We start from the raw sequence: 23931 nt of genomic DNA, 5'->3' as shown, positions 1-23931 counted from the left end.
TAACATCAAGCTTCGTTGATCCATTTTCTCTCTCTCAATGAACAAGCACCCTCGAATTTTTAACGTCCAATTCATGAGTAGTGAAATGTTTACGTGCGATACGAGATAACGTGAGATTGCGAAAAATAATTGAATAATTATTGAGAGGGGATTGATTTGGTTGTTGGTGGAAAGGAGGTTGGGTGGGGGTTAGTTTAAAGGTAGCAGCGCAAGCGCAGGGATGCTGCGGACAGTGAGGAGGGGAGGGGAGGGAGGCAGACCCAGACAGAGCAGAGCGAGCAAACGCAGAGCAAAGCAGAGCAGGTGTCGAATGGATCGGAGATGGTGACTTGGCTGGCTGTACTGTTGGCCCTGGCCCTGCAGACCGGCACACAGGCCTGGCACTCGATCCCCGGCCTGCGATGCGGCTTCGAGGAGACATGTGCCTGGAAGTGGAACAGCACCCTGGTGCGGGCCACGTCTGCCGCCTTCCCCGGCTACACGGCCGCCCCCAAGGTCGACGCCAGCAACAACACCAACGGTGAGTAGGGCTGGGCTGGTTCAGCCGGGCCCCGGCCCCACCCCACACCTCACCACACCTCTCACTCACTGTCAATCCTCTCTAATAAAACTCCTTAAAAATACTGGTGATATTAATAATTTCCCACAATGTTAGATGAAATAGTACTAACCACTTAGGAAGATTTATACATGGGGAGGGATAGAAACAGTGCATGTATGCTTTTGTACTAGCTTTTCTTTGTGGTTCTATGAACTTCCGACTGTCAATCCTCTCTAATAAACCTCCTTTAAAATATAAGTTAATGAGTAATTTTTCACAATCTTGGGTACAAACTACGTAGTAAATGTCATACATGGGGAAGGATAGCAACAGTGCAGGTATGCTTTTGTATTAGCTTTTCCTTCAATCTCCCACTGTCAATCCTGTCTAATAAACCTTCTTACAAATATGGGTAACTGAAATAATAATTCCCCACAATGTTAGATACAATCGTACAAACCACGTAGGGAGATTGATATATGGGGAGGGATAGAAATAGTGCAGGTATGCTTCTGTACTAGCTTTTCCTTGAGAATCTATCAATTTCCCACAGTCAATCCTCTCTGATAAACCTCCTTAAAAATATCAGTTACTGAATAATTTCTCCAAATCTCAAGACAAACTACGTAGTAAACGTGATACATGGGGAGGGATAGCAACAGTGCAGGGATGCTTTTGTACTAGCTTTTCTTTGTGGTTCTATGAACATCCGACTGTCAATCCTCTCTAATAAACCTCCTTTAAAATATAAGTTAATGAATAATTTCTCCAAATCTTAAGACAAACTACGTAGTAAACGTGATACATGGGGAGGGATAGCAACAGTGCAGGGATGCTTTTGTACTAGCTTTTCTTTGTGGTTCTATGAACATCCGACTGTCAATCCTCTCTAATAAACCTCCTTTAAAATATAAGTTAATGAATAATTTCTCCAAATCTTAAGACAAACTACGTAGTAAACGTGATACATGTGGAGGGATAGCAACAGTGCAGGGATGCTTTTGTACTAGCTTTTCCTTCAATCCTGTCCAATAAACCTTCTTACAAATATGGGTAACTGAAATAATAATTCCCCACAATGTTAGATACAATCGTACATACCACGTAGGGAGATTGATACATGGGGAGGGGTAGAAACAGTGCAGGGCTGCTTCTGTACTAGCTTTTCCTTGTGTATCAATTTCTCACTGTTAATTCTCTCTTACAAACCTCCTTGTAAATATGTGACATGAATGATTTCCCACAATATAAGATAGACCCTACAAACCACGTTGGAAGCTTGACACAAGGGGAGGAATACAACCAGTGCAATGGTGTTTTTGTACTAGCTTTTAATTGTGGATCTACACTGTCAATTCTCTGTGTATAAACATCCTTAAAACTGTCGGTGACAGAAATAATTTCTCACAATATCAGATACAAACTACGTTGGAAGTTCGATATAAGGGGAGTGATGGAAATAGTGCAGAGATGCTTAGGTACTAGCTTTTCCTTGTGGATCTAGTAATTTTTCACCGTCAATCCTCTCTCATAAACCTCCTTGAAAATACAGAGGTAAAATAAATAAATAATTCCCCACAATGTTGGATAAAAAATTCGTAGTAAACGTGATACATGAGGAGGGACAGTTGAGGGATGATTTTGTTCTGGCCTTTCCTGATAGATCTATTCATGTTCTCTTTATAGAAATTAGGTGACGAATAGTTCATCTCAAAATACTTGTTAGAATTCAACGTATGAAGCTTGATAAATGGGAAAGGATAACACTAGCACAGGGATTCTTTCGTTTGTTTTTTTTTAACTGGTGAATCTATTAATTTCTCACTAATATTATGTTCTAATATGTTCTAATATTTGAGAGTCTTCCTCAAAATATTCAGGCGATAAAAAGTCTATATCACAATGCTGGGTATTGAGACACTTCACTTAGAACATTGTAACGTGGGGAGGGATAGCAGTAATGCATGAATACTTTATTCTAGCTTCTAATAATTATAATATTCTGATTAAACGAGTTGCACTTGTCGATGTACATTGAGTCTTGATAAGAGTCCTCATGTCGGTAACTAGTAGTTCTGTGAACAGTAGACCTCATGCAGTATTCTCATCCACAAGTACCTGATTGAAACTATAGACCTTATGGAAATACAGCAATAGACTGGTTTTTCCACACATCTGTGTAATCACTTGTCAGCTGATTTATGATGAATAATTCTATAGTCTGATTTTTACTCCAATATTGGCGTATGAAGGAGGCTCCTTTTTCCTTTTATATTATCCTTGAAATGCAAAATTTCCAAAAACCTTGTATATACGTCGACGCGCAATTAAAAAAGGAACATACCTGTCAAATTTTATGAAAATCTATTACCGCGTTTCGCCGTATATGCGCAACATAAAAACATATAAACATTTAAACATTCAAACATTAAATCTTGAATCTTAGACCTCACTTCGCTCGGTCAACAAAATTAAAAGAATAATAATAATCAATGCCGTTCACTTAACATTATGAACAAGATGTGTTGAAAGTTTGAGAAGAATATCAGAATTGAAAGGATGTTATTTTCTTTTGAGCTCATGATTCTACTTTCGAGAGGTATTTACTTTTCAACATGCTTTGAATGCTATGAACACTATTAATTTTACATATGGACATTGCATTAACACATTTCTAAAGGAATAGTTTTGACTTAGATTATCAGGAAGGTTATGCATTCACATTTGATCCGTGGAAAACGATAGCTTTTGAGATCAGAGGGTGCTTTTGATTTCGATTTCCATCTGGAATAATCAAACAATACGCATTTCCAAATTATTCTTTTCAACACTGTAGTCAACCGTTATTAAATGCTCAACTGTGAAGCAGAGATAATCAAATTTTGCTACTTGGAGAGAAGTAGCTATTACAGGGATGCTCATTTATCAAGACATACTGTAATAATAATTGTACGTCCTATCATTTGCGAGTGAAGTCGAGAATAACAGCATTTCTCCAAGCCTGTAACCTAGCCATTCCTGATTATTGTAAAGGGTACTCATCTGCCTATTATCATCTTTCTCGCACCTAACAAAAAAGTATGTATAGGCCTATGTATGTATTGTCACCTACACTTACACGTTTTTGAAGGTAATTTTGCATTAAGTAACAAAAGCTTAGAAGAACGCGAATAACATTCTCAAGATGTTTTTCTTCTTGTTTAAATAAAACAACAATATCTTCATCTATCACTTTTAATTTACGCCGTATACCCGAAACAAATATTCCAGCCCTTTGAGCATATTTTCTTTTTTTGAGCTCGTACGAAGATCAAAGAATACATGCAATGAATGTATTGTCACTAGTGATCGTAACAGTTATAATGCTCCTTCTACATCTCACCAACCATTTCATTGATTTGAAAAATTATTATAATTTATTATCATGATTATCTTTGGGTGTGGTGGTCAATTGATGATCAATTTTATGTATTCAACCCATGTTTGATTATTTGTTCATCTGAGTTAGCAAGATTTTACACAGATCATTCATATTAGCCAGCTACCCTATTGGTGGTCAAAGAGTCTACGTCAGTATTTGTATTTTGTTGCCTATCTTGCCTTTCACTAAAACCTTAAATCAGGCTGAAAGTGTGGAAAAATTTGATCTTGTTTTGCCATATACTTCATGGAGTTTGGGAGAGACTTCTTAAAGACGCCCTCATTACTAGAAAAGGTTCTCACTTGTGATCAATAATAGAAAATTTAAAAACAATGACAAAACAGCTTATGTTGTTTAATTCTGGAGTTATTCCAACCACTAACCAAATTTTGTGTTAGTAGAGCTGTGTGATGGAAATATTTACTCTCTCAACTTGTAGGAAAAATCATATCGATAAATTATGAGCTGAAGTAATTTGTCTTGTTGACTTGTCATCAATGTTGCAAGAATAGAATTAAGTACTTTCTATCTTTATAATAAAGAGACATTGTCATAAGTATGCAAAACTTTGTAATAATTACATTAATGTACACTCATGACTGCAGATATACTATCACAGGATCAGATTCAATATGAACGTGATTTTCTGAAGTATAGCGAAGAATATACGAATCAGGTGAAGGTAGCGCTCATTTAGGTACGCCTTATCTGATGTCAAGAGGAGATTTCGTAATCATTTTGAAGTGAAATCGATAGTGCTCTATGAAGCGAATGATTGAATACAGACTTTGCTTTGCCCTAACATAATAGTTTTAGATAAGAATGAATAAAAGTTCTTATAGCCTCATAATATCCAATAAGAACACTTGAGAAATCAATTAACAATAAAGTTTTATAGGTGAAAAGATTCTAATTCAATAAATAACATTAAGTGCCGGTTGCACAAAAGCCGGTTAAATTTTAACCGTGGTTAATTCCACAAGAACCAATCAGAGAAGTCGTCTTTCCAAAACGCGTCTTTTCAAAAACTTCTCAGATTGGTTCTCGTGAAATTAATCACGATTAATTTTAACCGGCTTTTGTGCAACCGGGCCAGAGTATTAGATAAAATCGAATAAACTTAAAACAATTTTTACAGTGAAAGAGCCACATGTAAAATCAAGTCCCACATCTCTTGAGTGATATTATCACTACATTTTGCATATGCAGTTAGAATTCACTGAACAAATATATCATGAGAGAATCTTGAAGCTTGATAGAATGATCTTGAGACTAACGTTTGAACGTTCATCGCTCATAAAAGCCTTGCATGATTAAATTACGTTACTCACGGGGCCCTATCCATCATTACCATCATCATATACCATGAATAATGTCACATATCATCCTCTTAGAATCAAGAACCATGAGAGAATATTGAAGAATGAAAAATATCATGAACGATCTATGATCTTAAGACAAACGTTTGAGCATTTATCGCTCATAAAAGCCTTGGATGAGTAGATTAGGTTATTTACCGGGTTCAATCTATCATCCACTATGTTCCCTATACTCATGGGAAGGGATGTAGCAGCTCAGTAACCGATTCACGAGTATTTCCGTCTCTTGAAACTGAATGCTGATGCCTGTTAATGATCCACTACACGCTGGAGACACTTGAAGCACTCCACAGCTATCTATAGAAGAATGATCCACTATATTACATCGAGTTTCTCGTAATTGTGGCTGTAAATTGATAGAATTCATCACCTGATAAGGTCGGTGAAAAATACATCTGCAAGCCTAATTCGAACTGAAGCTTCATCTCTTCAAGCGCTTTCAGAACAAATTCCACGATTGATCTAATTAATTGAAATGATTAGGACCTAATCTATCATAAATGATGGTTGTTGGATGGCTCGTGATATGTTCAGGCTACAGGTATGTCACCTGGAGATGTCTCAAATTTTTACAAAATTGATGTAGAATGCGATTCAATAGAATAATTGCATTCGAGTAAAATTGTTATTTTGATACGATTTTTGGAGAGAGCAGATATTTACCATGGGTTTGAGTTATTAATGAAACTTTTGAACATATTACTAAAATAAACAGAGTTTTTTAACAGTTCTTGTAAAATGGATAGTTTTTTCTTAATGCTCTTCTAGATGGGCCTGGATTTATGCATATAATTGGTGGTTGAGCATCTGATTTGAAAAATTGATGATAGTTGTTTATCTATGAAAATGAGAGGATCCTCTACCACTTATTCAATAATACAGTATTATGAAGAGTGAGTGATGAATTTATAATGAAATTTATCATAAAACCATCAAACTAGTTGAAACAAAGGGTTTTCTTTTTATAATTAAGGCTACGAAATTTAAATTTGATCAGTGTTTTTCAAAAATGATAGAGTATTCAATTCTATGGTGCACTTAACAAAATTACTCTCGTCAATTTGTACTGAGAACTGTGATGCCAGGATCACCTGTTTCCTTTCGTTTAACCTCATCAAGTAGCACCTCTTGGTCCAGTCAACTTAATTTGGGCTTTGTCCAAGGAAGGATAGAAAGCAAACTTCCTGGTTAGTTTAGTATTGTTGCAAGGTTAGAAGTTGTTGCGAAAAGCACAATGTGTTTTTTTTTTGCCAGCCACCCTCATACCAATTACCATAAGATAATTGCTTCTTTATAATGAGTTATAAAAAACATGAGTAGGCTTAAAAACATTCACAGCCTTACATTCATTGAAAAAAATTAATATAATTATCCTTCCTAAAATCAACAGATTATTACTAGTTAAATTATCAGATTTTCCCACACTTGGGGTATTGCAATTCTACTCTGCTAGCTATGCAGTAAACCCACTGGATTCTATTCACAGACTGCCACAAACTGATATGCAAATCATTCTAAATGATTAAGCTGCAACCCTCTCAATATGATAGGGAACATTGTTCAACTTCAAAGCCACGATCAGAGAGTTTTTCGAGTACCCAAGGTCCTTGGAAATTTTTCAAAATATGGAGAATCAAACTATTATTAAAAGATCAATAATTTATGAAGAGAAAGATATAATTTGGGCACTTAGCAATTGGAAAAATAACTCTACAAGTCATTTTATAATACTGAATTATGTCACGTTTACGTTATCCTACTTTATTTGACTCTTCAGACGTTTATTTGAAAGGCACAAGACGTTTGCAGGCATTTGTGAACGTTGAATAGCTAACTCAACTCAGTTTCCTGACATTGAACATGTGGATAAAATCCTTGAAATGGAATCAGCGTTGAAAAATCGTTCAGTTTCATTTGAACAACGATGAGCGAACAGCTGAAACAATCTGAAGCGTAGCGTCAAACGACAATGAGTACTAACATGGTGGAGTTCGAAATTGGGATTGTTGAATGTAATGCATCTATTCAAATGGTAGCGCACATAGTGCATGCAATTACATGCATCAAAAGCAGAACTCTCAAGAACCGAGTATATTGAATCACCAAGTCACCTGGTACACTCATACTCAGGGCCGGATTCAAAGAATCTGTAGCAAGAACACCTGCGAAAATCAAGGAATTTTCCATAATTCAACTGAGATTCTAACTTGATTTCATTTTCAACGTCTCAAGTATGAACAACAATTTGAACTACATTGGTGGAATTATTTTGCTCAGAGGTGGCAGATACTCCAAACTCCTTCTCTGCATACAATTCACCTTTCTTAATCCGTGAGTAGACCGATGCCGGACGGATACATGAAACGGCAACGTAATGATTTATATTGTAGCTCCTATCATGTGTAGCAGATCCGTAAGAGTCGAGCAGGCTTTTTATGAAGATATTGAAACATAATATATATTTTGCTCTTTTGGTGAAAATGACTGAGACTAACCAAATCCTATGTTCCTTGAGGTACTATACAATACTATTATTATTTACACAATTTTTCATTCACCGCATAGTAACTAATACATTTGCTCAATAGGCCCATTCAAAACAATGGAACTACCCTTTCGTTAATTATTTATTTGAAAATATACATTATTTTTATAAATACCGTTAACTGATTTTTTTAAACCATTTCGATAATTATTTTTTTATTACTCTGTCTCACAAGCACTATATTATTTTGAAATTTTTCATTTAGATTTAAATTCTATGCTTCAAATTTTAACTTACTTTATAAAATCACCGTTGATGACAAGAGTATATCCTTGTATTTTATTGGCCTAGAAGGATGAACTTCTATATATTATGCTCAAAATTAACTATCTCATAGAGATTTCCTCTTAAGATTGGAAATCTCTATATTAATAGCCCTTCCGGCTTCCCCTCTTATGTATCACGTGTTGTGCAGAGTGTTATTAAGTAAGAATGTTTATAAAACTTTAGCCACAAAGCTATAACTGATTCACGATTTTGTAAATTGTTTTTCTACAGCTTCCTAAACTATTTCCTTGCAGAAAAAGTCCCCTATGCCATGAGAAATAAATATAGACATAACACTATCATTGAGTCTCTTATAATACTGGTCTATTTTTGAACGGTAAAGCAGCAGCTGCCACACCATCTAGTGGAGAATATCTCTTTTTGAAAGCCACTCGAGCGATCCTTATTGATCTATCCGATTCACGTGCAACCTATTTGAAATTTATTGCCATGCTTGATGTAAAAATAAGAAAATAGTATTGCGGATCAATAAATCTGAACTAAACAAGGTGGTAGACCTAATTAAATAATCTTAAGTAATGGAGGCCATGCATCAATAAATAATCGGCACCAAAATAATTGTCCCAATGATTTTGATAAGATTGTTTTATGACTTATTCTCACAAATAAACAGTTTCAAACTAAATTTTTCATTGATTCGTAGAAGTAATAGGCCTAGTCTACATAAGCTTTAATTAAGCCATGAACTCCAATGATCTTGATAGTCATCTATTAGTGAGCTCCAAGCCTTCAACGAACTGAAATTTATTTCAATTGGACCTACCTCAAAATGATTTATTTTTTAATAATAATTGAAGTTTTATCTCACAGTTTTATTTCACAATTCTTTTGATATCTATGTTGATTCCAGTTTCATCACATCATATAAGTAGGACAACGTTTTCTCCTTGAAATGAGAAAAAATGTTTGTTAATATTCTATCAAATATTATGAATCTCCTGGGGAGATTTTCATTCATTGGTTAACAATAAATGATTGAGATTTGAATCCAATCCAACTAGGATTGAGAGATTGAGAATATCTGATAATCGCATGGTTTGTTTCAGTCAAAATATTCATATTTCCTGCGAGTAGGTACTTCATACAACTTTCTCACTTCATTACTACTAGCAGTTCTGTGAACAGTAGACCTCGCGCAGTTATAAACCACAGCCTTCTCTTATACTGTCCATCAGAGTAAATCCTGTCTGTATGTCGTGTCGGTGAGATATCGGTGTGAAAACGACTAATGGCTGTTGGGTTTGGTGTATCAAAAATACTAACTTCAAAAGCTAATCTCCTTCAAGACATACTGACAACAGGTCAGTCCGAGTTGAACGCAGATAAAGGTCGACAGAAGATGAATGTATAGAATGTATTCTAGGTACATTGGAAAATACTATTACTTTTAGTTATTAATTGCATGCGTCATTGCATGCAATTGATAGTGCAATTAATACTGCATAACAATTGCACACGACAGCTGATTTTTTACCAAGTTACAATGTGATATTAATTGCATGCGTCATTGCATGCACTTAATAATCCACTCGACAACTGATTTATGATGAATTAATTCTATAGTCTGATTTTTACGGTAATATGGCGTTCGAAGGAGACTCCTTTTCCTTTTGTATTATCCTTTAAATGCGAAATTTCAAAAAGCCGTATGTATACGTGGACGCGAAATTCAAAAAGGAACATACCTGTCAAATTTCATGAAAATCTATTGCTGCGTTTCGCTGTAAATGCGGAACATAAAAACATTAATATTATAAACATATAAACATAAAGAGAAATGCAAAACCTTCGACTTGAATCTTAGACCTCACTTCGCTCGGTCAATGAGAAAAAATATTTGCCAAAATTTTCAACCTGAAGAGATTTCCTCTCATTGGTTAACAATAATTGAGATTTGAAACCAATCCAACCGGGATTGAATATCTGATAATCTCATGGTTTGTTTCAGCCAAAATATTGATATTTCCTGTGAGTAGGCTACTTCATATAACTTTCTCACTTCACTACTCTGATCATGTTTGACTTTCCAATGCTTCACAAATAATTATAAAGCATCTATTTACACAAATTATTATGCTCGCTAAGTGTGTGAGCAGCTTTGCCCTGTTTCCTAAGGCATTTGAATTTCATGAAGCAGTCCGAAAGACTGAAAAATCGTTGGACTCTCTATAAATAATTGGCTCTCTCAATATATCACAGAAAGTGAGAGAGCTGAGCCATATATATTTGCTCACTAGAAATGGATGTCAACGGTTGAACGAATGAATGAATGAGCGAGCGAGCGAATGGGTGGAAAGGGCCGCAGAGTTTAACGAACGAGTGCAGTCCGTGATGCGAATCTCTAATTCCGATCAATTCTTCCTCTTCCTTCCATTCTGCGTCTAGTCAGCTGCCGCTGCTTAGCAATGAAATTAGCAACAAGATGAGTGAGTACTGGAGTGGAGCCTACTTTTCACCTAGCTCTGTTTCCCCAGAGTTCGAGGGTGTTATTCACCTCGCTATTTCCACAAGATAATGCAGAGTGGGCATCATTCGATTAGGCTTCACTGGATAAGTGCATTTCAATTATTAAATGACTGCAATAATTTAAATTTAGAGTTTTTTGCTTGGTGATGTTCACATGATAAACAGCTCATGTGCATGGATAATGTGATGAGATAACAACATTAACAAACAACCATGCTCCTGGTGGGATTCGAGCCGCTCTTCAGTTCATTGAAATTTCTCAATATAATGGAATTATTAATTTGATTCACAAATTTCTGTACCACATCACTTTCTCAACATCTTGCCTCATCACATCCTCTCTTTTTCTTCTCCTTCTCCTTCATCTTCCTTTTTCCTAATAAGTTCATATTTGATTGTATGTTCTGATGACCAGGCTACTAGAACTGGATGATTCTTATCTAATCACAATGCAAAGTACCGAACAATATACATTATTTTTATATCCTATTCCATTACTGTAAGGATTCTTGCAATAACATATCTAAGTAAAGAGGAGATTGTAATTTTCCCATTCTTCATAAAGTCGAAAATAGGAGATAACAGAGGATTTATTACACTTGTTATCCAGTTATCCATTCTCCAGTTATTGGCATACATATTATTATTGTTCAAACGTTGTTATAATGCTTCTTTATTTTCTTCGAAGCGATGGATTTTTTGAATCAGCATCAGTTATACATTACTATACAGAAAAGATAGCATAAGCTATGCTCTCTATGATATTACTATCAAATTTGCTGTCTGATGTAACTGTAATGGACTCACTTATACAGTGTGATCAACAGAGAATTATGCCATTTTATTTGAAAAATAAAACATTTCTCTCCACAAATTTAAGCTATGGACATGAACGTTATGAACATACGTGAAACGTCAGGAATATGTTTTGTTCACGGTTCTCATTTCAACTTGTATTTTTTAATTCACTCCTCACCTGAAAACTTATATATTCAGGGCTACATTCCTCACCTATTTCACCCGAGCACATGTTGAAAATTGATAGTGATATCATCATCATACATAACTATTCCAAGTAAGCAGATTTAAGAGGGATGAAAAATATGAATATATCCATATGAAAATATGAATATTGTCCATTTGAATCTCTTACAGTTGAAATTGAACTGTTTCAAATGAAGACTGTGTTTTGTAAAACGGTGCATGGCAGCAATAGCAAGTAGCAAGCAGAGAATGAAAAGAAGATGTGGTGAGGAGTGAAGGGGCTGGTGGAGGGAGAGGCTTACGACAGACAGGCCGGCACCGCGCTATCGCCGCCAAATTTATTTTCAACGCTGCGGCTTGAAGCAAAACACAAACACAACACAATACGACGACGACACTGGCCACCGCCACCAAATAGATCCAACAGCCGCGCCAAGTCGTTCTTCGTTCGTTCGTTCAATGACAGTCTCAGCACATTAATTACTAACGAGTAAATGATTGCTGCCCGCTTCATTCACATACTAGCCTACTGCTCAACCTCCATTCGATGAGAGATTCGAAATAACCTTTTTTTCAAATTAATTACACAGAGAATCAGCTCATCGGATGGTGTTCACCTAATTCTAGAAGAAGCTTGTTTGGCATACTCAACTGTTACTAAATGTAGAAAAATTTGAACAAAATTCAGGAGAGTTAGAACCAGGGTCTCCTAATTGGAAACACTTGAAACAGCGTCACAAGGGTCGAAAACACCACTATCCAATGTGTGCAAAACATTTAAGAAAAAATTGCAACTGCTATTTTGAATAAATTGAACTGCGCTTCGGCTTCTCAGATCACTTTCATCACATTAGAATAAATTTCATCTATCAATTGTGACGAATCTTTTATTTAATATCAGTGTTTGAAATATTAATGTTAATTGTAAAGTTCCTTTTGTCTGTCAAAATAATAATTAACGTAAGATACCCGATTGAATCTAAATAAATCGCCGAATATACGCCAGCAGCACGTTCCACTTGGAGGCCAGAAAATCCAGCACATAGCAGAAGAATTATTTGCGAACCAAGGAAAAATGGAAAACAGAGTCGCGTGAGTTATTCTTCTAATAATCAAATTGGGGCCCATCTACGATTCATCATAAGCGACATAAATTCTTGGGAAAAGTAATGGTCATGACCAGATTGCAATCCAGGAAAATTCAACGTTAATCTATATTATAATAGTCATTATTGAATTGAGCTAATTTATAATCTGTTTACTACGAAATTAATTAATATAATTTTGCTTACATCCACTCTTACATTGATTGCTGTCGGTAGCCTAGCTCATAATTACCAGACAAAATTAAGCAGTGTATGCGGCATTTTGCAGGATTTAGGTCAATGTAACTCAACACTGATTGGATTAGATTCTGTACTCGAACTCCTCGACTTTCATTGCGTTATATCTTTCGACATACTTGATGGATTTCAATATAATTTTTTTTCAACTTTTCGTCATTCCATTACCATATGATACAATGATTTGTTCATTGAACATTATTTTTAACTCGACCAAACATCTAATTTAGTGAACCTACCTCACTACAGATTTTGATCCATTCTATTAGCAAATGAATCTCATTTTTACAATATTTCCCTATTACCATGTATTTAGCATATGGAAAATAAAACATTAATTTATTATAGATCGCTAATATTACCGTATATTTTATTAGATGGCAAATAATAAATTATTAACTGTTATCACAATATTTCGTGAAACTGTTTCCATTCGTTTTGCAACTTAAGTATAGGTACCTAACTATACTCTATATCATATTATATATATATATATATAATATATATATATATATATATATATATATAAGATAATAATAACTACATATTATAAGAACGGGAAAAATAAAACAAAAATTATAGATCGCTAATATTACCGTATATTTTATTAAATGGCAAATAATAATAAATTAACCATTATCACAATATTTCGTGAAACTGTTTCTCATTCGTTTTGCAACTTAAGTATAGGTACCTAACTATACTCTTTACTCCTATATTTAATATAAGATAATAAATAACTACATATTATAATAACGGGAAAAAAAACAAAAATTTTAGATCGCTAATATCACCGTATATTCTATTAGATGGCAAATAATAATAAATTAACCGTTATCACAATATTTCGTGAAACAGTTTCTCATTCGTTTTGCAACTTAAGTATAGGTACCTTACACTATACTCTATACTCCTATATTAATACAAGATAATAAATAACTACATATTATAAGAACGGGAAAAATAAAACAATAGCAATAATGAAGAATTTATAGACAATTTTAGCAAATAATATTTTTATAATACAAATTTAGCATACAATATTTTCATAGTTCACAAAATATTACAATATAAGACAAATTAATGGAATGGAATATGGATACCTGTAATATCTATGGATAACTATGTATCTATGGAAATAAAATATTTATTTTAATATTACCGAAACTTATATTTTATTACTTGGCAAATAATGATAATGAATCAACCTAAGCACAATATTCCTTGAAACGATCATTTGGCACTAGGCTTAGCCTGCTTGAAACATGACCGATGAAAATATAAAATACTTATGTATGAAAAGAAATATTTTTATCTGGCGCATGCAGATTCGTTCATCCATAAGCACTGCATGAAACTACCATACTTTGAATATTTTTTATTGCTTCAATAAAAAAATATTATCATTTGAAAAAGGCTCTTTTTCTACACAGCGAATACAATACCCGACTTCTTGCCCGAAATTTCTGGTAGCTACACTAGCGCAGTGGCATCATAGCGGACTTCGCTCTTCTTAATCTTATTCTCTATATCAATGGTCCGGAACCTGTTCAAACAGCACCACTGCCGGCGGCCAAGCAGTGTCCCTGGCACCTCTCCGTTTGGATCCTCAATTAGATGTTTATTCTTCACTGATGAGGAGGACCACCTTGCCTTCCAAATTGTTCCAATATCCTGACCATTCTGATCATCTAATCTCAGATACCTCCTAGATTGTAGCCGTCTTGCTGGTGTCTATCAGTATACTACGTTGACTCTGACCAATTAAAAAATCTTTTCATCTGTCACCGTGTGTGTGACACTTTATTATAAATTTATTTTAGTAACATCAGTAATTATTACAGCCTACACACGAGTTCTCACACAGGTCACTACCATAGAGGGGCATATATTTATGTACCCAAAAAAGTGACACCTCACACAATAGATTGAACATTCATTTATAAGATAAACTTTTCTATTTGTTGATTGGAAATATGACTAGTAGTTCTGTGAACAGTAGACCTCACGCAGTATTCTCATCCACAAGTACCTGATTGAAACTATAGATCTTATGGAAATACAGCAATATGTGGATTCTCCACACATCTGTGTAATCACTTGTCAGCTGATTTATGATGAATAATTCTATAGTCTGATTTTTACTCCAATATTGGCGTATGAAGAAGGCTCCTTTTTCCTTTTATATTATCCTTGAAATGCAAAATTTCCAAAAACCTTGTATATACGTCGACGCGCAATTAAAAAAGGAACATACCTGTCACATTTCATGAAAATCTATTACCGCGTTTCGCCGTAAATGCGCAACATGAAAACATATAAACATTTAGACATTCAAACATTTAAACATTAAGAGAAATGGCAAACCGTCGACTTGAATCTTAGACCTCACTTCGCTCGGTCAATTAAATATATAAATTTTTGTCCTAACATTTATATCAATAATGAACCATATAATGTACTATACAAATATATTAATGATGTAACATATAATCGTTCTTTATTTGGGTATGATTCCCACACAAGCATGGTATGAGGCTTGAGCGTGGGTGAGAGGATGATAATGATGATGAGGATGATACGTTGATGTAGCGGGGGTTGCGAACAACCAGGTAATGATTTTAAATTTTGAAGTTGCTGATTGTAAAGCTGATCTCAAGCCGTCACCATTGAAAAGTGTTACCGAGAGAGTACGATACTTGAGCAAATTAGATATAATGACATACGCTCGATCAATTACTTCCATCACACCAGCGATTTTTCAAGAGGCACTCTTATTCTTGCCAGCATACCAACTGGATTCTTCACTCGCCTCAATTGAACTCAACTTCTTCCTCAACTCACTTCACTCCACTAAAACTGCTAGTCGTCCTCTAACCGCTAGCCGTCCCCTAAACTTCTGATGATGAGAAAGCTCTAAAGGAACAAAAAACCTTATTTCTAAAACTACCTACTGTATTTAATTTAAACCTCTCCCATTACATTGTTCAAGTAGAATAACAAATTTAATCTTCGAATGAGAATGTTGTTTTTGAGTGTTATATCTTCTGAATTTGGCAACCTTCGCACCATCCAAAGTTCTCAACTCGATATGTACACCAAATTCCAGTTCAATTTTCTTTGAAAAAAGATGGAAACCGAGAAAAACTCAATCTATTTCAACTAGAGGGACATTAAACTATTTTCATTACTTACTCTCAAGTTATCTAAGCATCGATACGAAATTCAAAATCATCTCCTTTGGCGAAACGATAAAATATCTCAGACTAGATTGAAATGATTCCAGCATGTGAATAGAATGGAGGACCACAGATTACCAAAATTGGTGCTCAACTACAACCCAGAATGCAAGAGAGACCGAGGACGTCCAATGAAAAGATGGATGGATATGATTTTCAGAACAGGAAGAGATGCCTGAAGCCTGAAACGAATAAGAAGAAGAATCTTCTCAGGCAAAGTAGTTGATTATTATGAGTACAAAATCTATAGGTACTCACCGAAAAAAACAATAAAAAATTTCTACAGTACGATTGTTGTGGAAAATTGAATTTAGAAAAAAACGCAAGATCTTTTAAACACGCTCTCTCAGGTCTTCAACCAAGAATCAGTGCTATTTCGTTTCTAAAGAGGATAACGAACAGATCTCACAATACAAAGGAATTGAGAGTTTAGTGGCAGTCGGGAACTATAACCCAAGGGGAAATCCTACATTGGTAGGTGTGAAGATACAATTGGAATTTCCCAATATAGACATTAGTGATACAGTATAAACTAAATTTCTAATATATTTTCAATAGAGAATATCAAGGGATCAAGGAGAATATGAGAAATTTTAGCTATCGATGTTGATGTCACAGATTTTAAGTCTGAGATAAACGGTTAATGATGTGAGAGATAAAAACAAAAATTAAAGCTGATCAGAGTTTCACCATCATCAAGCTCTAATATTCTTCAATGTGTGATTGTTGTAAAGTTCTCACTATGGTCATTGGAGCGTCACTAATCTTTTCATGTGAGATCAATAAGAATTAGAAATATTTAAACTTCAAAACCGTCGATAGCAAAAAATAATACAGTGACACAATTTTAAAATGAGGGTTGTAATCACGAAAGCGGATTCATTTTCCTCGTCTCTAGTCTCTCCTCCTTCAGGTAATTTTATTTGATAATAGGCTCATATTTCCGAAAAATGACGACAACTTCTGATAACGTCATGATGTTCATTATCATGAGTCATGAGTAGCCTCAACTACTAATGCTTCCATGAATGAAAACCGTTTTCTAAATGAATGAATATTGGGAACTACACATAACCAAGGGAGAGCTTATGGAATGATAAGAGTCACGAGTCGTGTCTTCCATGCCTCGTGTTATTCAATCTGATTGATTCAATGGAGAGAATATCATCATCCGTGTATAAGTTTTTTACACAATATCTTATATTGGAGTCCATCTTCCTATCATTTCGACGGAATTCGAAATCAAAGCGTCGTCCTTTACATGTTGAGCTGAACATTTTCTTGCAGACTCATCACCCTGGTAATTAAAAGCATGTCCATTACTTGTCAGTGAATGTCAATGCTATTTGTTAATAGAGTATCTCTCACTTGTCAATTATAATTTATCAGCCGATAGTATTCAGTGAAAAGCATGGATGAGACGAGTTCTGCATATCGATCTGCCTTCCCACACAAGTATAAAGCGAGATTTGCCTCCGGGGGCAGCCAAGACCCGCAGAAGTAGGCGGCAGTAAAATTCGAAAGACCCGTCAGCCATGATTCCACAACTATTTTCAGTTTGCCAGTGTTCTATGGCACCGCTATTTTCTGCCAAAGTCGATGGATGGAGGAGAAAAGAGGAGAGTTGTTGCAGCCTCCTCCAACCCCCCCCCCCCACTCCAGCTCCTGGACCATCCAGAATCAATATCGTAGACAGCGTTCCGCCTCGTCCATTAAAAGCGCCCACCTCATGGACTCATAGGAAGAGCGCTCGCAAATTTATGGAGCATGGAGCTCACAATACCCACCTGCCTACCTGCTCCTGTCCTGTCACCTTCCTCAAGAAGCTCTGCTCTGCTCTGGTCTCCAGAGATGGAGGGAGTACTCAGCACTCACGTATTTCTGTCACCTGCAACTCTATTATTCTTCAGATTCGCACTTTGCACTCTCGCAAGTGAATCATGAAAATACTCACTGTCAATATAATGGTTCAAAACAAACTTGGGAGTAACGCAAGGTTTGAGACAGGGTTTTTTTGGAAATCGAAGACGCTGATGTTGTAGTTGACGGTTTTCTGCAATTCACTTTGAAAACTAGTAGTTTTCTCTCTTGGAGATTTATTACTATTATTTGAAAGAATTACAATTTTCATTGATCCATTACACACACTATGGATCATGATCCATAACACTGATTATAATTAAACTTATCCTGATGACGCGATCCTTGAATATTGAATTAATATGAACTTGGAGCTTCTCCTATATGTTACTGGAGCTACGATTTTGAAATACTTGAACGTATTTTTTGAGATAATTTTCTTCTTCGAGTTAGTTACTCGAATGTCGTTTCAGGGATATAAACTCTTTAGATCATTGTATATTCATCATTTCAAATAATATAAACTCTTCCAAAGAATTTTAAGGGAATATACCCCTCTCCCAGCCTTTCCTCCACAAGAATAAGCAGTCGCGTTCTCACAAATCCCTGGATCCATTTCACAGCATCAAGTCCATTCATAGATATGCTGATATGCATTGAAAAATTAGTCAACCAGTTAAGTTGTCGCCAGCTATTTGAGTCAACCAGCCTAACAAGCCGTACTTTTTATAAGGATTACAAAAACGATTTTTTATGCAACTCATCAGTCCTCATCTGTATTTGACACCATTTCCGATACTGATGATTAGGATTATTTATTCTCTTACCAATAAAAAGCTGAACTAAATTATATTCTCACTGATCTACACTGATTATAAGATGTATAGCATGAAAACAATATTTTCTATATTACAATTTGGAGAGCAAGTAGCATTGTGGAAATATTGAAGGTAGCTTATGAGGAGAGAGTTGCAATTGTTAATTCAGATTCTCTGAGACCGTGAATCTCTTTCATCTTTGAGTTACAAACAGCTCCGTCAAAACACCCCTCTCTGTTGAAAATTAGAATTGGAATCAAATAATGGCTTCAGAAGCCTTACATTCAAGTAAATAATTGGAAATTATCATCTTCCAGAATCACTTCTATCAGAGAGCTACAGTATCGTACTGAACTAATTTCTAAGGATTTCAATATCGATTGGGAAATAAATTGGTCAGAAAAAACTTCATTTTTTGAATTCTCGATTAGGCCTACTTTAATTTCTTCAAGTGTATTGTGGTATTTTTGTGGATTTGATCTATTTGTTGTTGATTATATATTACATACTGTATTTCAATGCAATTGAACTGAGAAGCGGTAACGCGTCGTGATGAGTGATGGATAAACAATTAATGTATTACAAACTAGTAGGTAACCCCACCCCTGCTCCGCAAGAGTCTAATTAAGAACTTGATAAAATGAAAGCTCGACCTACTGAAATCTTGAAATAATTTAAAATAGGCCTATTACCATCCTCAGTAAATTAAGAAACTATATGCAACATTTCAAGTTAATCAGTCCAGTAGTTCAGACGTGATGATGCGTCATTCGTGAATTTCCTATCCCGTAGTGTATAAGCCAAGACCTATCATATAGATTACAATATTACTCACCAATATTGGCTCTGAACCCCGAATGAACTCAAGTTTTCAAGTTTTAAATATCTATTTTTTCACTATCTGCAAATTATTTGAATTCGACAGAAAACAAAAGTCTGAGTTGTAAAGTTTGGATCAAACCATCACTGATCCCCTTGATATGACTGATTCTTTGATATTCATAGACCCACGCAAATTTAGTAGCATTACTTGTGATCGCATAACTTGACAAGTTGATGAATGTCATTTCACCATTGACACCACGACACGATCCGATGATGATACAAGTCCACCCACCTGTCATGTTCATGCCACATAATATCCAGTCTAGCTCATCTATTAAGCTCGATACATGTTTCTTCGCTTTGCCTGTTTTCTACGTGTGAAATCAATGAAACTGAAATCAGTACAAACATGAATCCGCTTTTAGCCATGAAAATGTAGGAATCGTCCATTCATTGTTTTTGAACTTGTGTTGCATGAGCAGAATAAACTCAACATTCGTGATTATTATAAAATTCAATGTAGTTTGTCTGTTGAAAAGGTACGGTAATTCAATTTTAGCTAATGAGCTGGCCCTTGAGGGCATACGGGTACGTTTTTTCTGTACGGATTTGGAACAAACTTCGATTCTCCCACACAAGAAAAACAAAGTGCTCTCATGAAATCAATATTTGGCTCACGAGAAAAGTCTACATCAAGATGAATTTATTCCTATTTTGATGGTTTTCAGTAGGTAATTGGAACATTACTAATAATAATGATACTCCTTTGTGAACTGTTAGATCCTTATCATAATGGTTTATCAAACCTATATTACGTTTACATTTTTTTAATCAATATTAAGAAAAAAAAATCCAACCTGAAACAAAAATTTGAATAGCAAGATATTATGTAAAAGGAGAATAAATTTAATTTTCATTCATCTTGTGTTAAGACAGTTCAAACTGCAGAGCGAAAATGGAATAGAATAGAGGTAGATGCTCAAATAGGATTGCCTGTGAGATTTCCTTTCGAGTCAGATTTGATTCATTATCGTCATTGATAGGAATCTACTATTCCGGAAATCGAAATTGTATTTCCTGATCTGAGACGGCGCGAAAATCCATCTCTCCGTTCTCTTCATCGGTTTGGCAACGTCGTCAGTCCCGCGATTCAAAGCAGAAAGAAGATTGATAGTATTCTCATCAATGTATTACGGACAATCAGAATGTCAACTATGTACTTACAACAATAGAAATAGATTGGAATATTTAACAACGGCTTTTAACAGCATTCGATTACATATATTATTGCGTGAGAGATTTTATTCAGTTTTGATAGCCTAAATGCTATGCAGAATGAGTTGATATAGCTGATATTTTGAATTTCAAGAACTGATATCGTACCAAGTTCTTGTAAAGAGAATGGAACTGTTCGTTGTTTTTTTTTCAATGAATGTGTTCATTACATTCAATTACGCAACTGTTGAAAGAAGATGAGAAAGCTCGATCACTATTACGATGAGAAAATAATCATGACATAATACTTCAGAGCTTTTTTTGAAATTGACTCTTAAACATGAGCTATCAAACCACCATAGCAGTTGAAACGAATAAATGGACTGTATATGAATGAAATGAAATGCGTCTGACTACTACGTGATGTGAAAACTTGTGAGACTTTGGAGCCAAGTGCGTCCCTGCTCCCACCCCCCGCCACTGTCTGATGGCGGTGAGGACAATATATTGTCGTCCATGCGGCTAAATATATCACACACCAACCTAGACCCTCGAAAGCCTTGAGGAGAAGCGTCTCATCAAACTCGAAGCGAAACATCGAGTTCATTTGGATAATCAAGAAAGCATTCATTTCAAGAAAGAAGATTGCAGATTCAGAAGCTAGTGACTCATAATTTCTTCTCATTCAACAAGCTTTCAGTATTATTTCATTGAAACCATATAAACCATATGGTTATATGGAAATATGAAACCATATTGCGAACAATCTACTTCGCCTATAAATTTGTAAATTGTTACTTGATATAAGTGTTAACAGTTTAAATTCCAAACAATCATTGTGATTGTAAAACGTAATTTTTACGATCACTTTGATCTCTTTGCCATTCTTAATGAATCTTCACTGTTGTGAATCAAAAATCATTTTGGAATCATTAATCAATTTTTATCCGTCACTCTTTGATCCAGGCATATCACTGTTTATACCAGTTTCTTCAATATAAGCGTGATAATTTTCATGGCTACCACCTGAAAGAAGATATTCAGGTTCCTTTTAGAGCCTGTTCACATGACAGCGATTTACTTTCGGTTGTCGCGCGGTTGACAAACCGAGCGATTGCCAGGTATAGGGAAACACATGGTGCCGTACACATGCATCGCTCGGTTTTAGTAGTCGCCGGCGAATCGCGGCGGTTGTAGTCTCAGACTACAACCGCTCGGATGTCGCTCGGTTGCCGGGCGGCTTGATATACTAGAGCAGGCATGAGAGCGTACACATGTCTTCAGTCAACCGAGCGGTTTCGATCAGAGCAGTAATATATGTTTAAGAGTAATATAGTGATTAAGTACATAGATTAAGATATTAAGATTGAGTACATAGATGTTGTACCTAGTAATTACCTATCATAACCGAGCGCAAACCGCTCATGAATCGCTGTCATGTGTACGAGGCTGGCAAACCGAGCGATTTGCCAATCGAGCGACAACCGAGCGTAAATCGCTGTCATGTGAACAAGCTCTTAAGAATATAGTGGTATTCAAGTTTGATGTAGATTCTGTTCTTCGATTTTATCTGATGACTACTGAATTCTTGCTCTAATTCATGCTGTAAGACGCGCTCTAACAATTACTTTTCTTCATTGCAGGTAAGAAATATCACACGAGAATTTCCTAGTGGAACAGAAAAAAGACTTCATAATTAGTGAGTAATCAGGCATTCAAGAATGCAATCAGTAATCATTATTATACAGGTGTTATAAATACTCTATTTATTGAAGAGATTCTCAATTATTATCTTTCAGTTCGCGAATTTCCTACTCTCCACAAGGATCCACATTATCTTTTATTACTCCTCCAGACAGTTGATCTTTCACTTATCGTGATGTAAGCATCATTATTCTCAAAATACTGTTTTCCACTCATTTCACGCAATGTAAGCTATAGTGGTGACTGATGTATTATTTATATTTTTAAATAACTGAGAGTTCATTCAATTATTCCTTATCTGTTTTTGTTCAAACTTACCAAAATCGAAATTTTAAGTTCAATTCAGTTCATCTCTCAAGGAGTGTAAATAGTTAGAAAAAAATTATTTGGACAAATCCTTACTTGGAAAATTAAATTAATTTTGGAAATGAAGATATTCAATACCTGAGATAGTATCCCGTTTTACCTTAGAAGGAAAATATAATCCGATTTTATTTTCCAAGTATCCTGTATCTTCGATTCTTGAATGATTGAAGAATATGTGTTGGAAATTTGAATTTAACTGGTCAAAGCGTTTCATAGTATGTAACTCTCATATAAATGCGTAAAGCCTCAGCTCTGAACTAAGAACCCGTCTAGCTCGTACAAATAATAAATTATACTAGATTTCTGAAGAGGAGAGTAAGAATTATACTGGAGAGTATGATTAAATTAGTTCTATTGAATATGAATGATTATATCTAATGTAGTCTTAAAAAGGATTGTACTGGAGAGGTTGAAAGAGAAGAATATCATAAAGTATAATTATGAGAAATGACTAAGTCTTCACATGGATCCATTCATTCAAATCAATAAAAGAAATAGAAATAAAAAGTACTCTCATTGTAGCCAGGACTTTTGTCCTTTTTAAAGTGTTGTTGTATAATTGTTCAATTTTCAATAATTCATAATAAGGTAACAGTTTTGCATTAATTATTGGGGAGAAATTATATTTAGTCGCAAACCAGGAAGTGCAGTGTTAAAAAAGCGGGAGCTCACTGGATTCAATCTAATCTGTGCCACTTCATTATGCCTTAATATATGTGGAGGAGGAAGGAGAAGCGGTCCCAGGAGAGAGAAACCAGGCCACTCGTCCGAGACGACGCTACTTCACGGCCAGAGTGGCTGAAAATGCGACGCATGACGAACAGCGAGAGAAGAAGGAAAGTGAGAAGAGCGCTAGAAGAGGAGAAAAAGAGAAAAGGAAAGTAGAGAGAGAGAAAATTATGAGGGTGGTAGAGCATCGTCAAGAGAGTAGCTGGGA

The 23931-nt window shown here is 35.4% G+C and overlaps 1 protein-coding gene across 3 annotated transcripts in view; it reads left to right on the top strand.

Annotated features, from left to right (window-relative positions):
* Nucleotides 1-221: 221 nt before the first annotated feature.
* Nucleotides 222-23931, top strand: part of LOC111048980 (leukocyte tyrosine kinase receptor) — a 65051-nt gene continuing 41341 nt past the window's right edge. For all 3 annotated transcript variants that reach the window (XM_039424667.1, XM_039424668.1, XM_039424666.1), the window contains exon 1: nt 222-520. In XM_039424667.1, the coding sequence (XP_039280601.1) occupies nt 322-520 (199 nt within the window). In that variant the 5' untranslated portion in view covers nt 222-321. The remainder of the gene's footprint in view (nt 521-23931) is intronic.

This window comes from Nilaparvata lugens, chromosome 3 (genome assembly GCF_014356525.2).
Source record: "Nilaparvata lugens isolate BPH chromosome 3, ASM1435652v1, whole genome shotgun sequence".
NCBI lineage: Eukaryota > Metazoa > Arthropoda > Insecta > Hemiptera > Delphacidae > Nilaparvata > Nilaparvata lugens.
The sequence above is the reverse complement of the archived record's forward strand: the minus strand, read 5'-3'. Positions and strand labels throughout refer to the sequence as shown.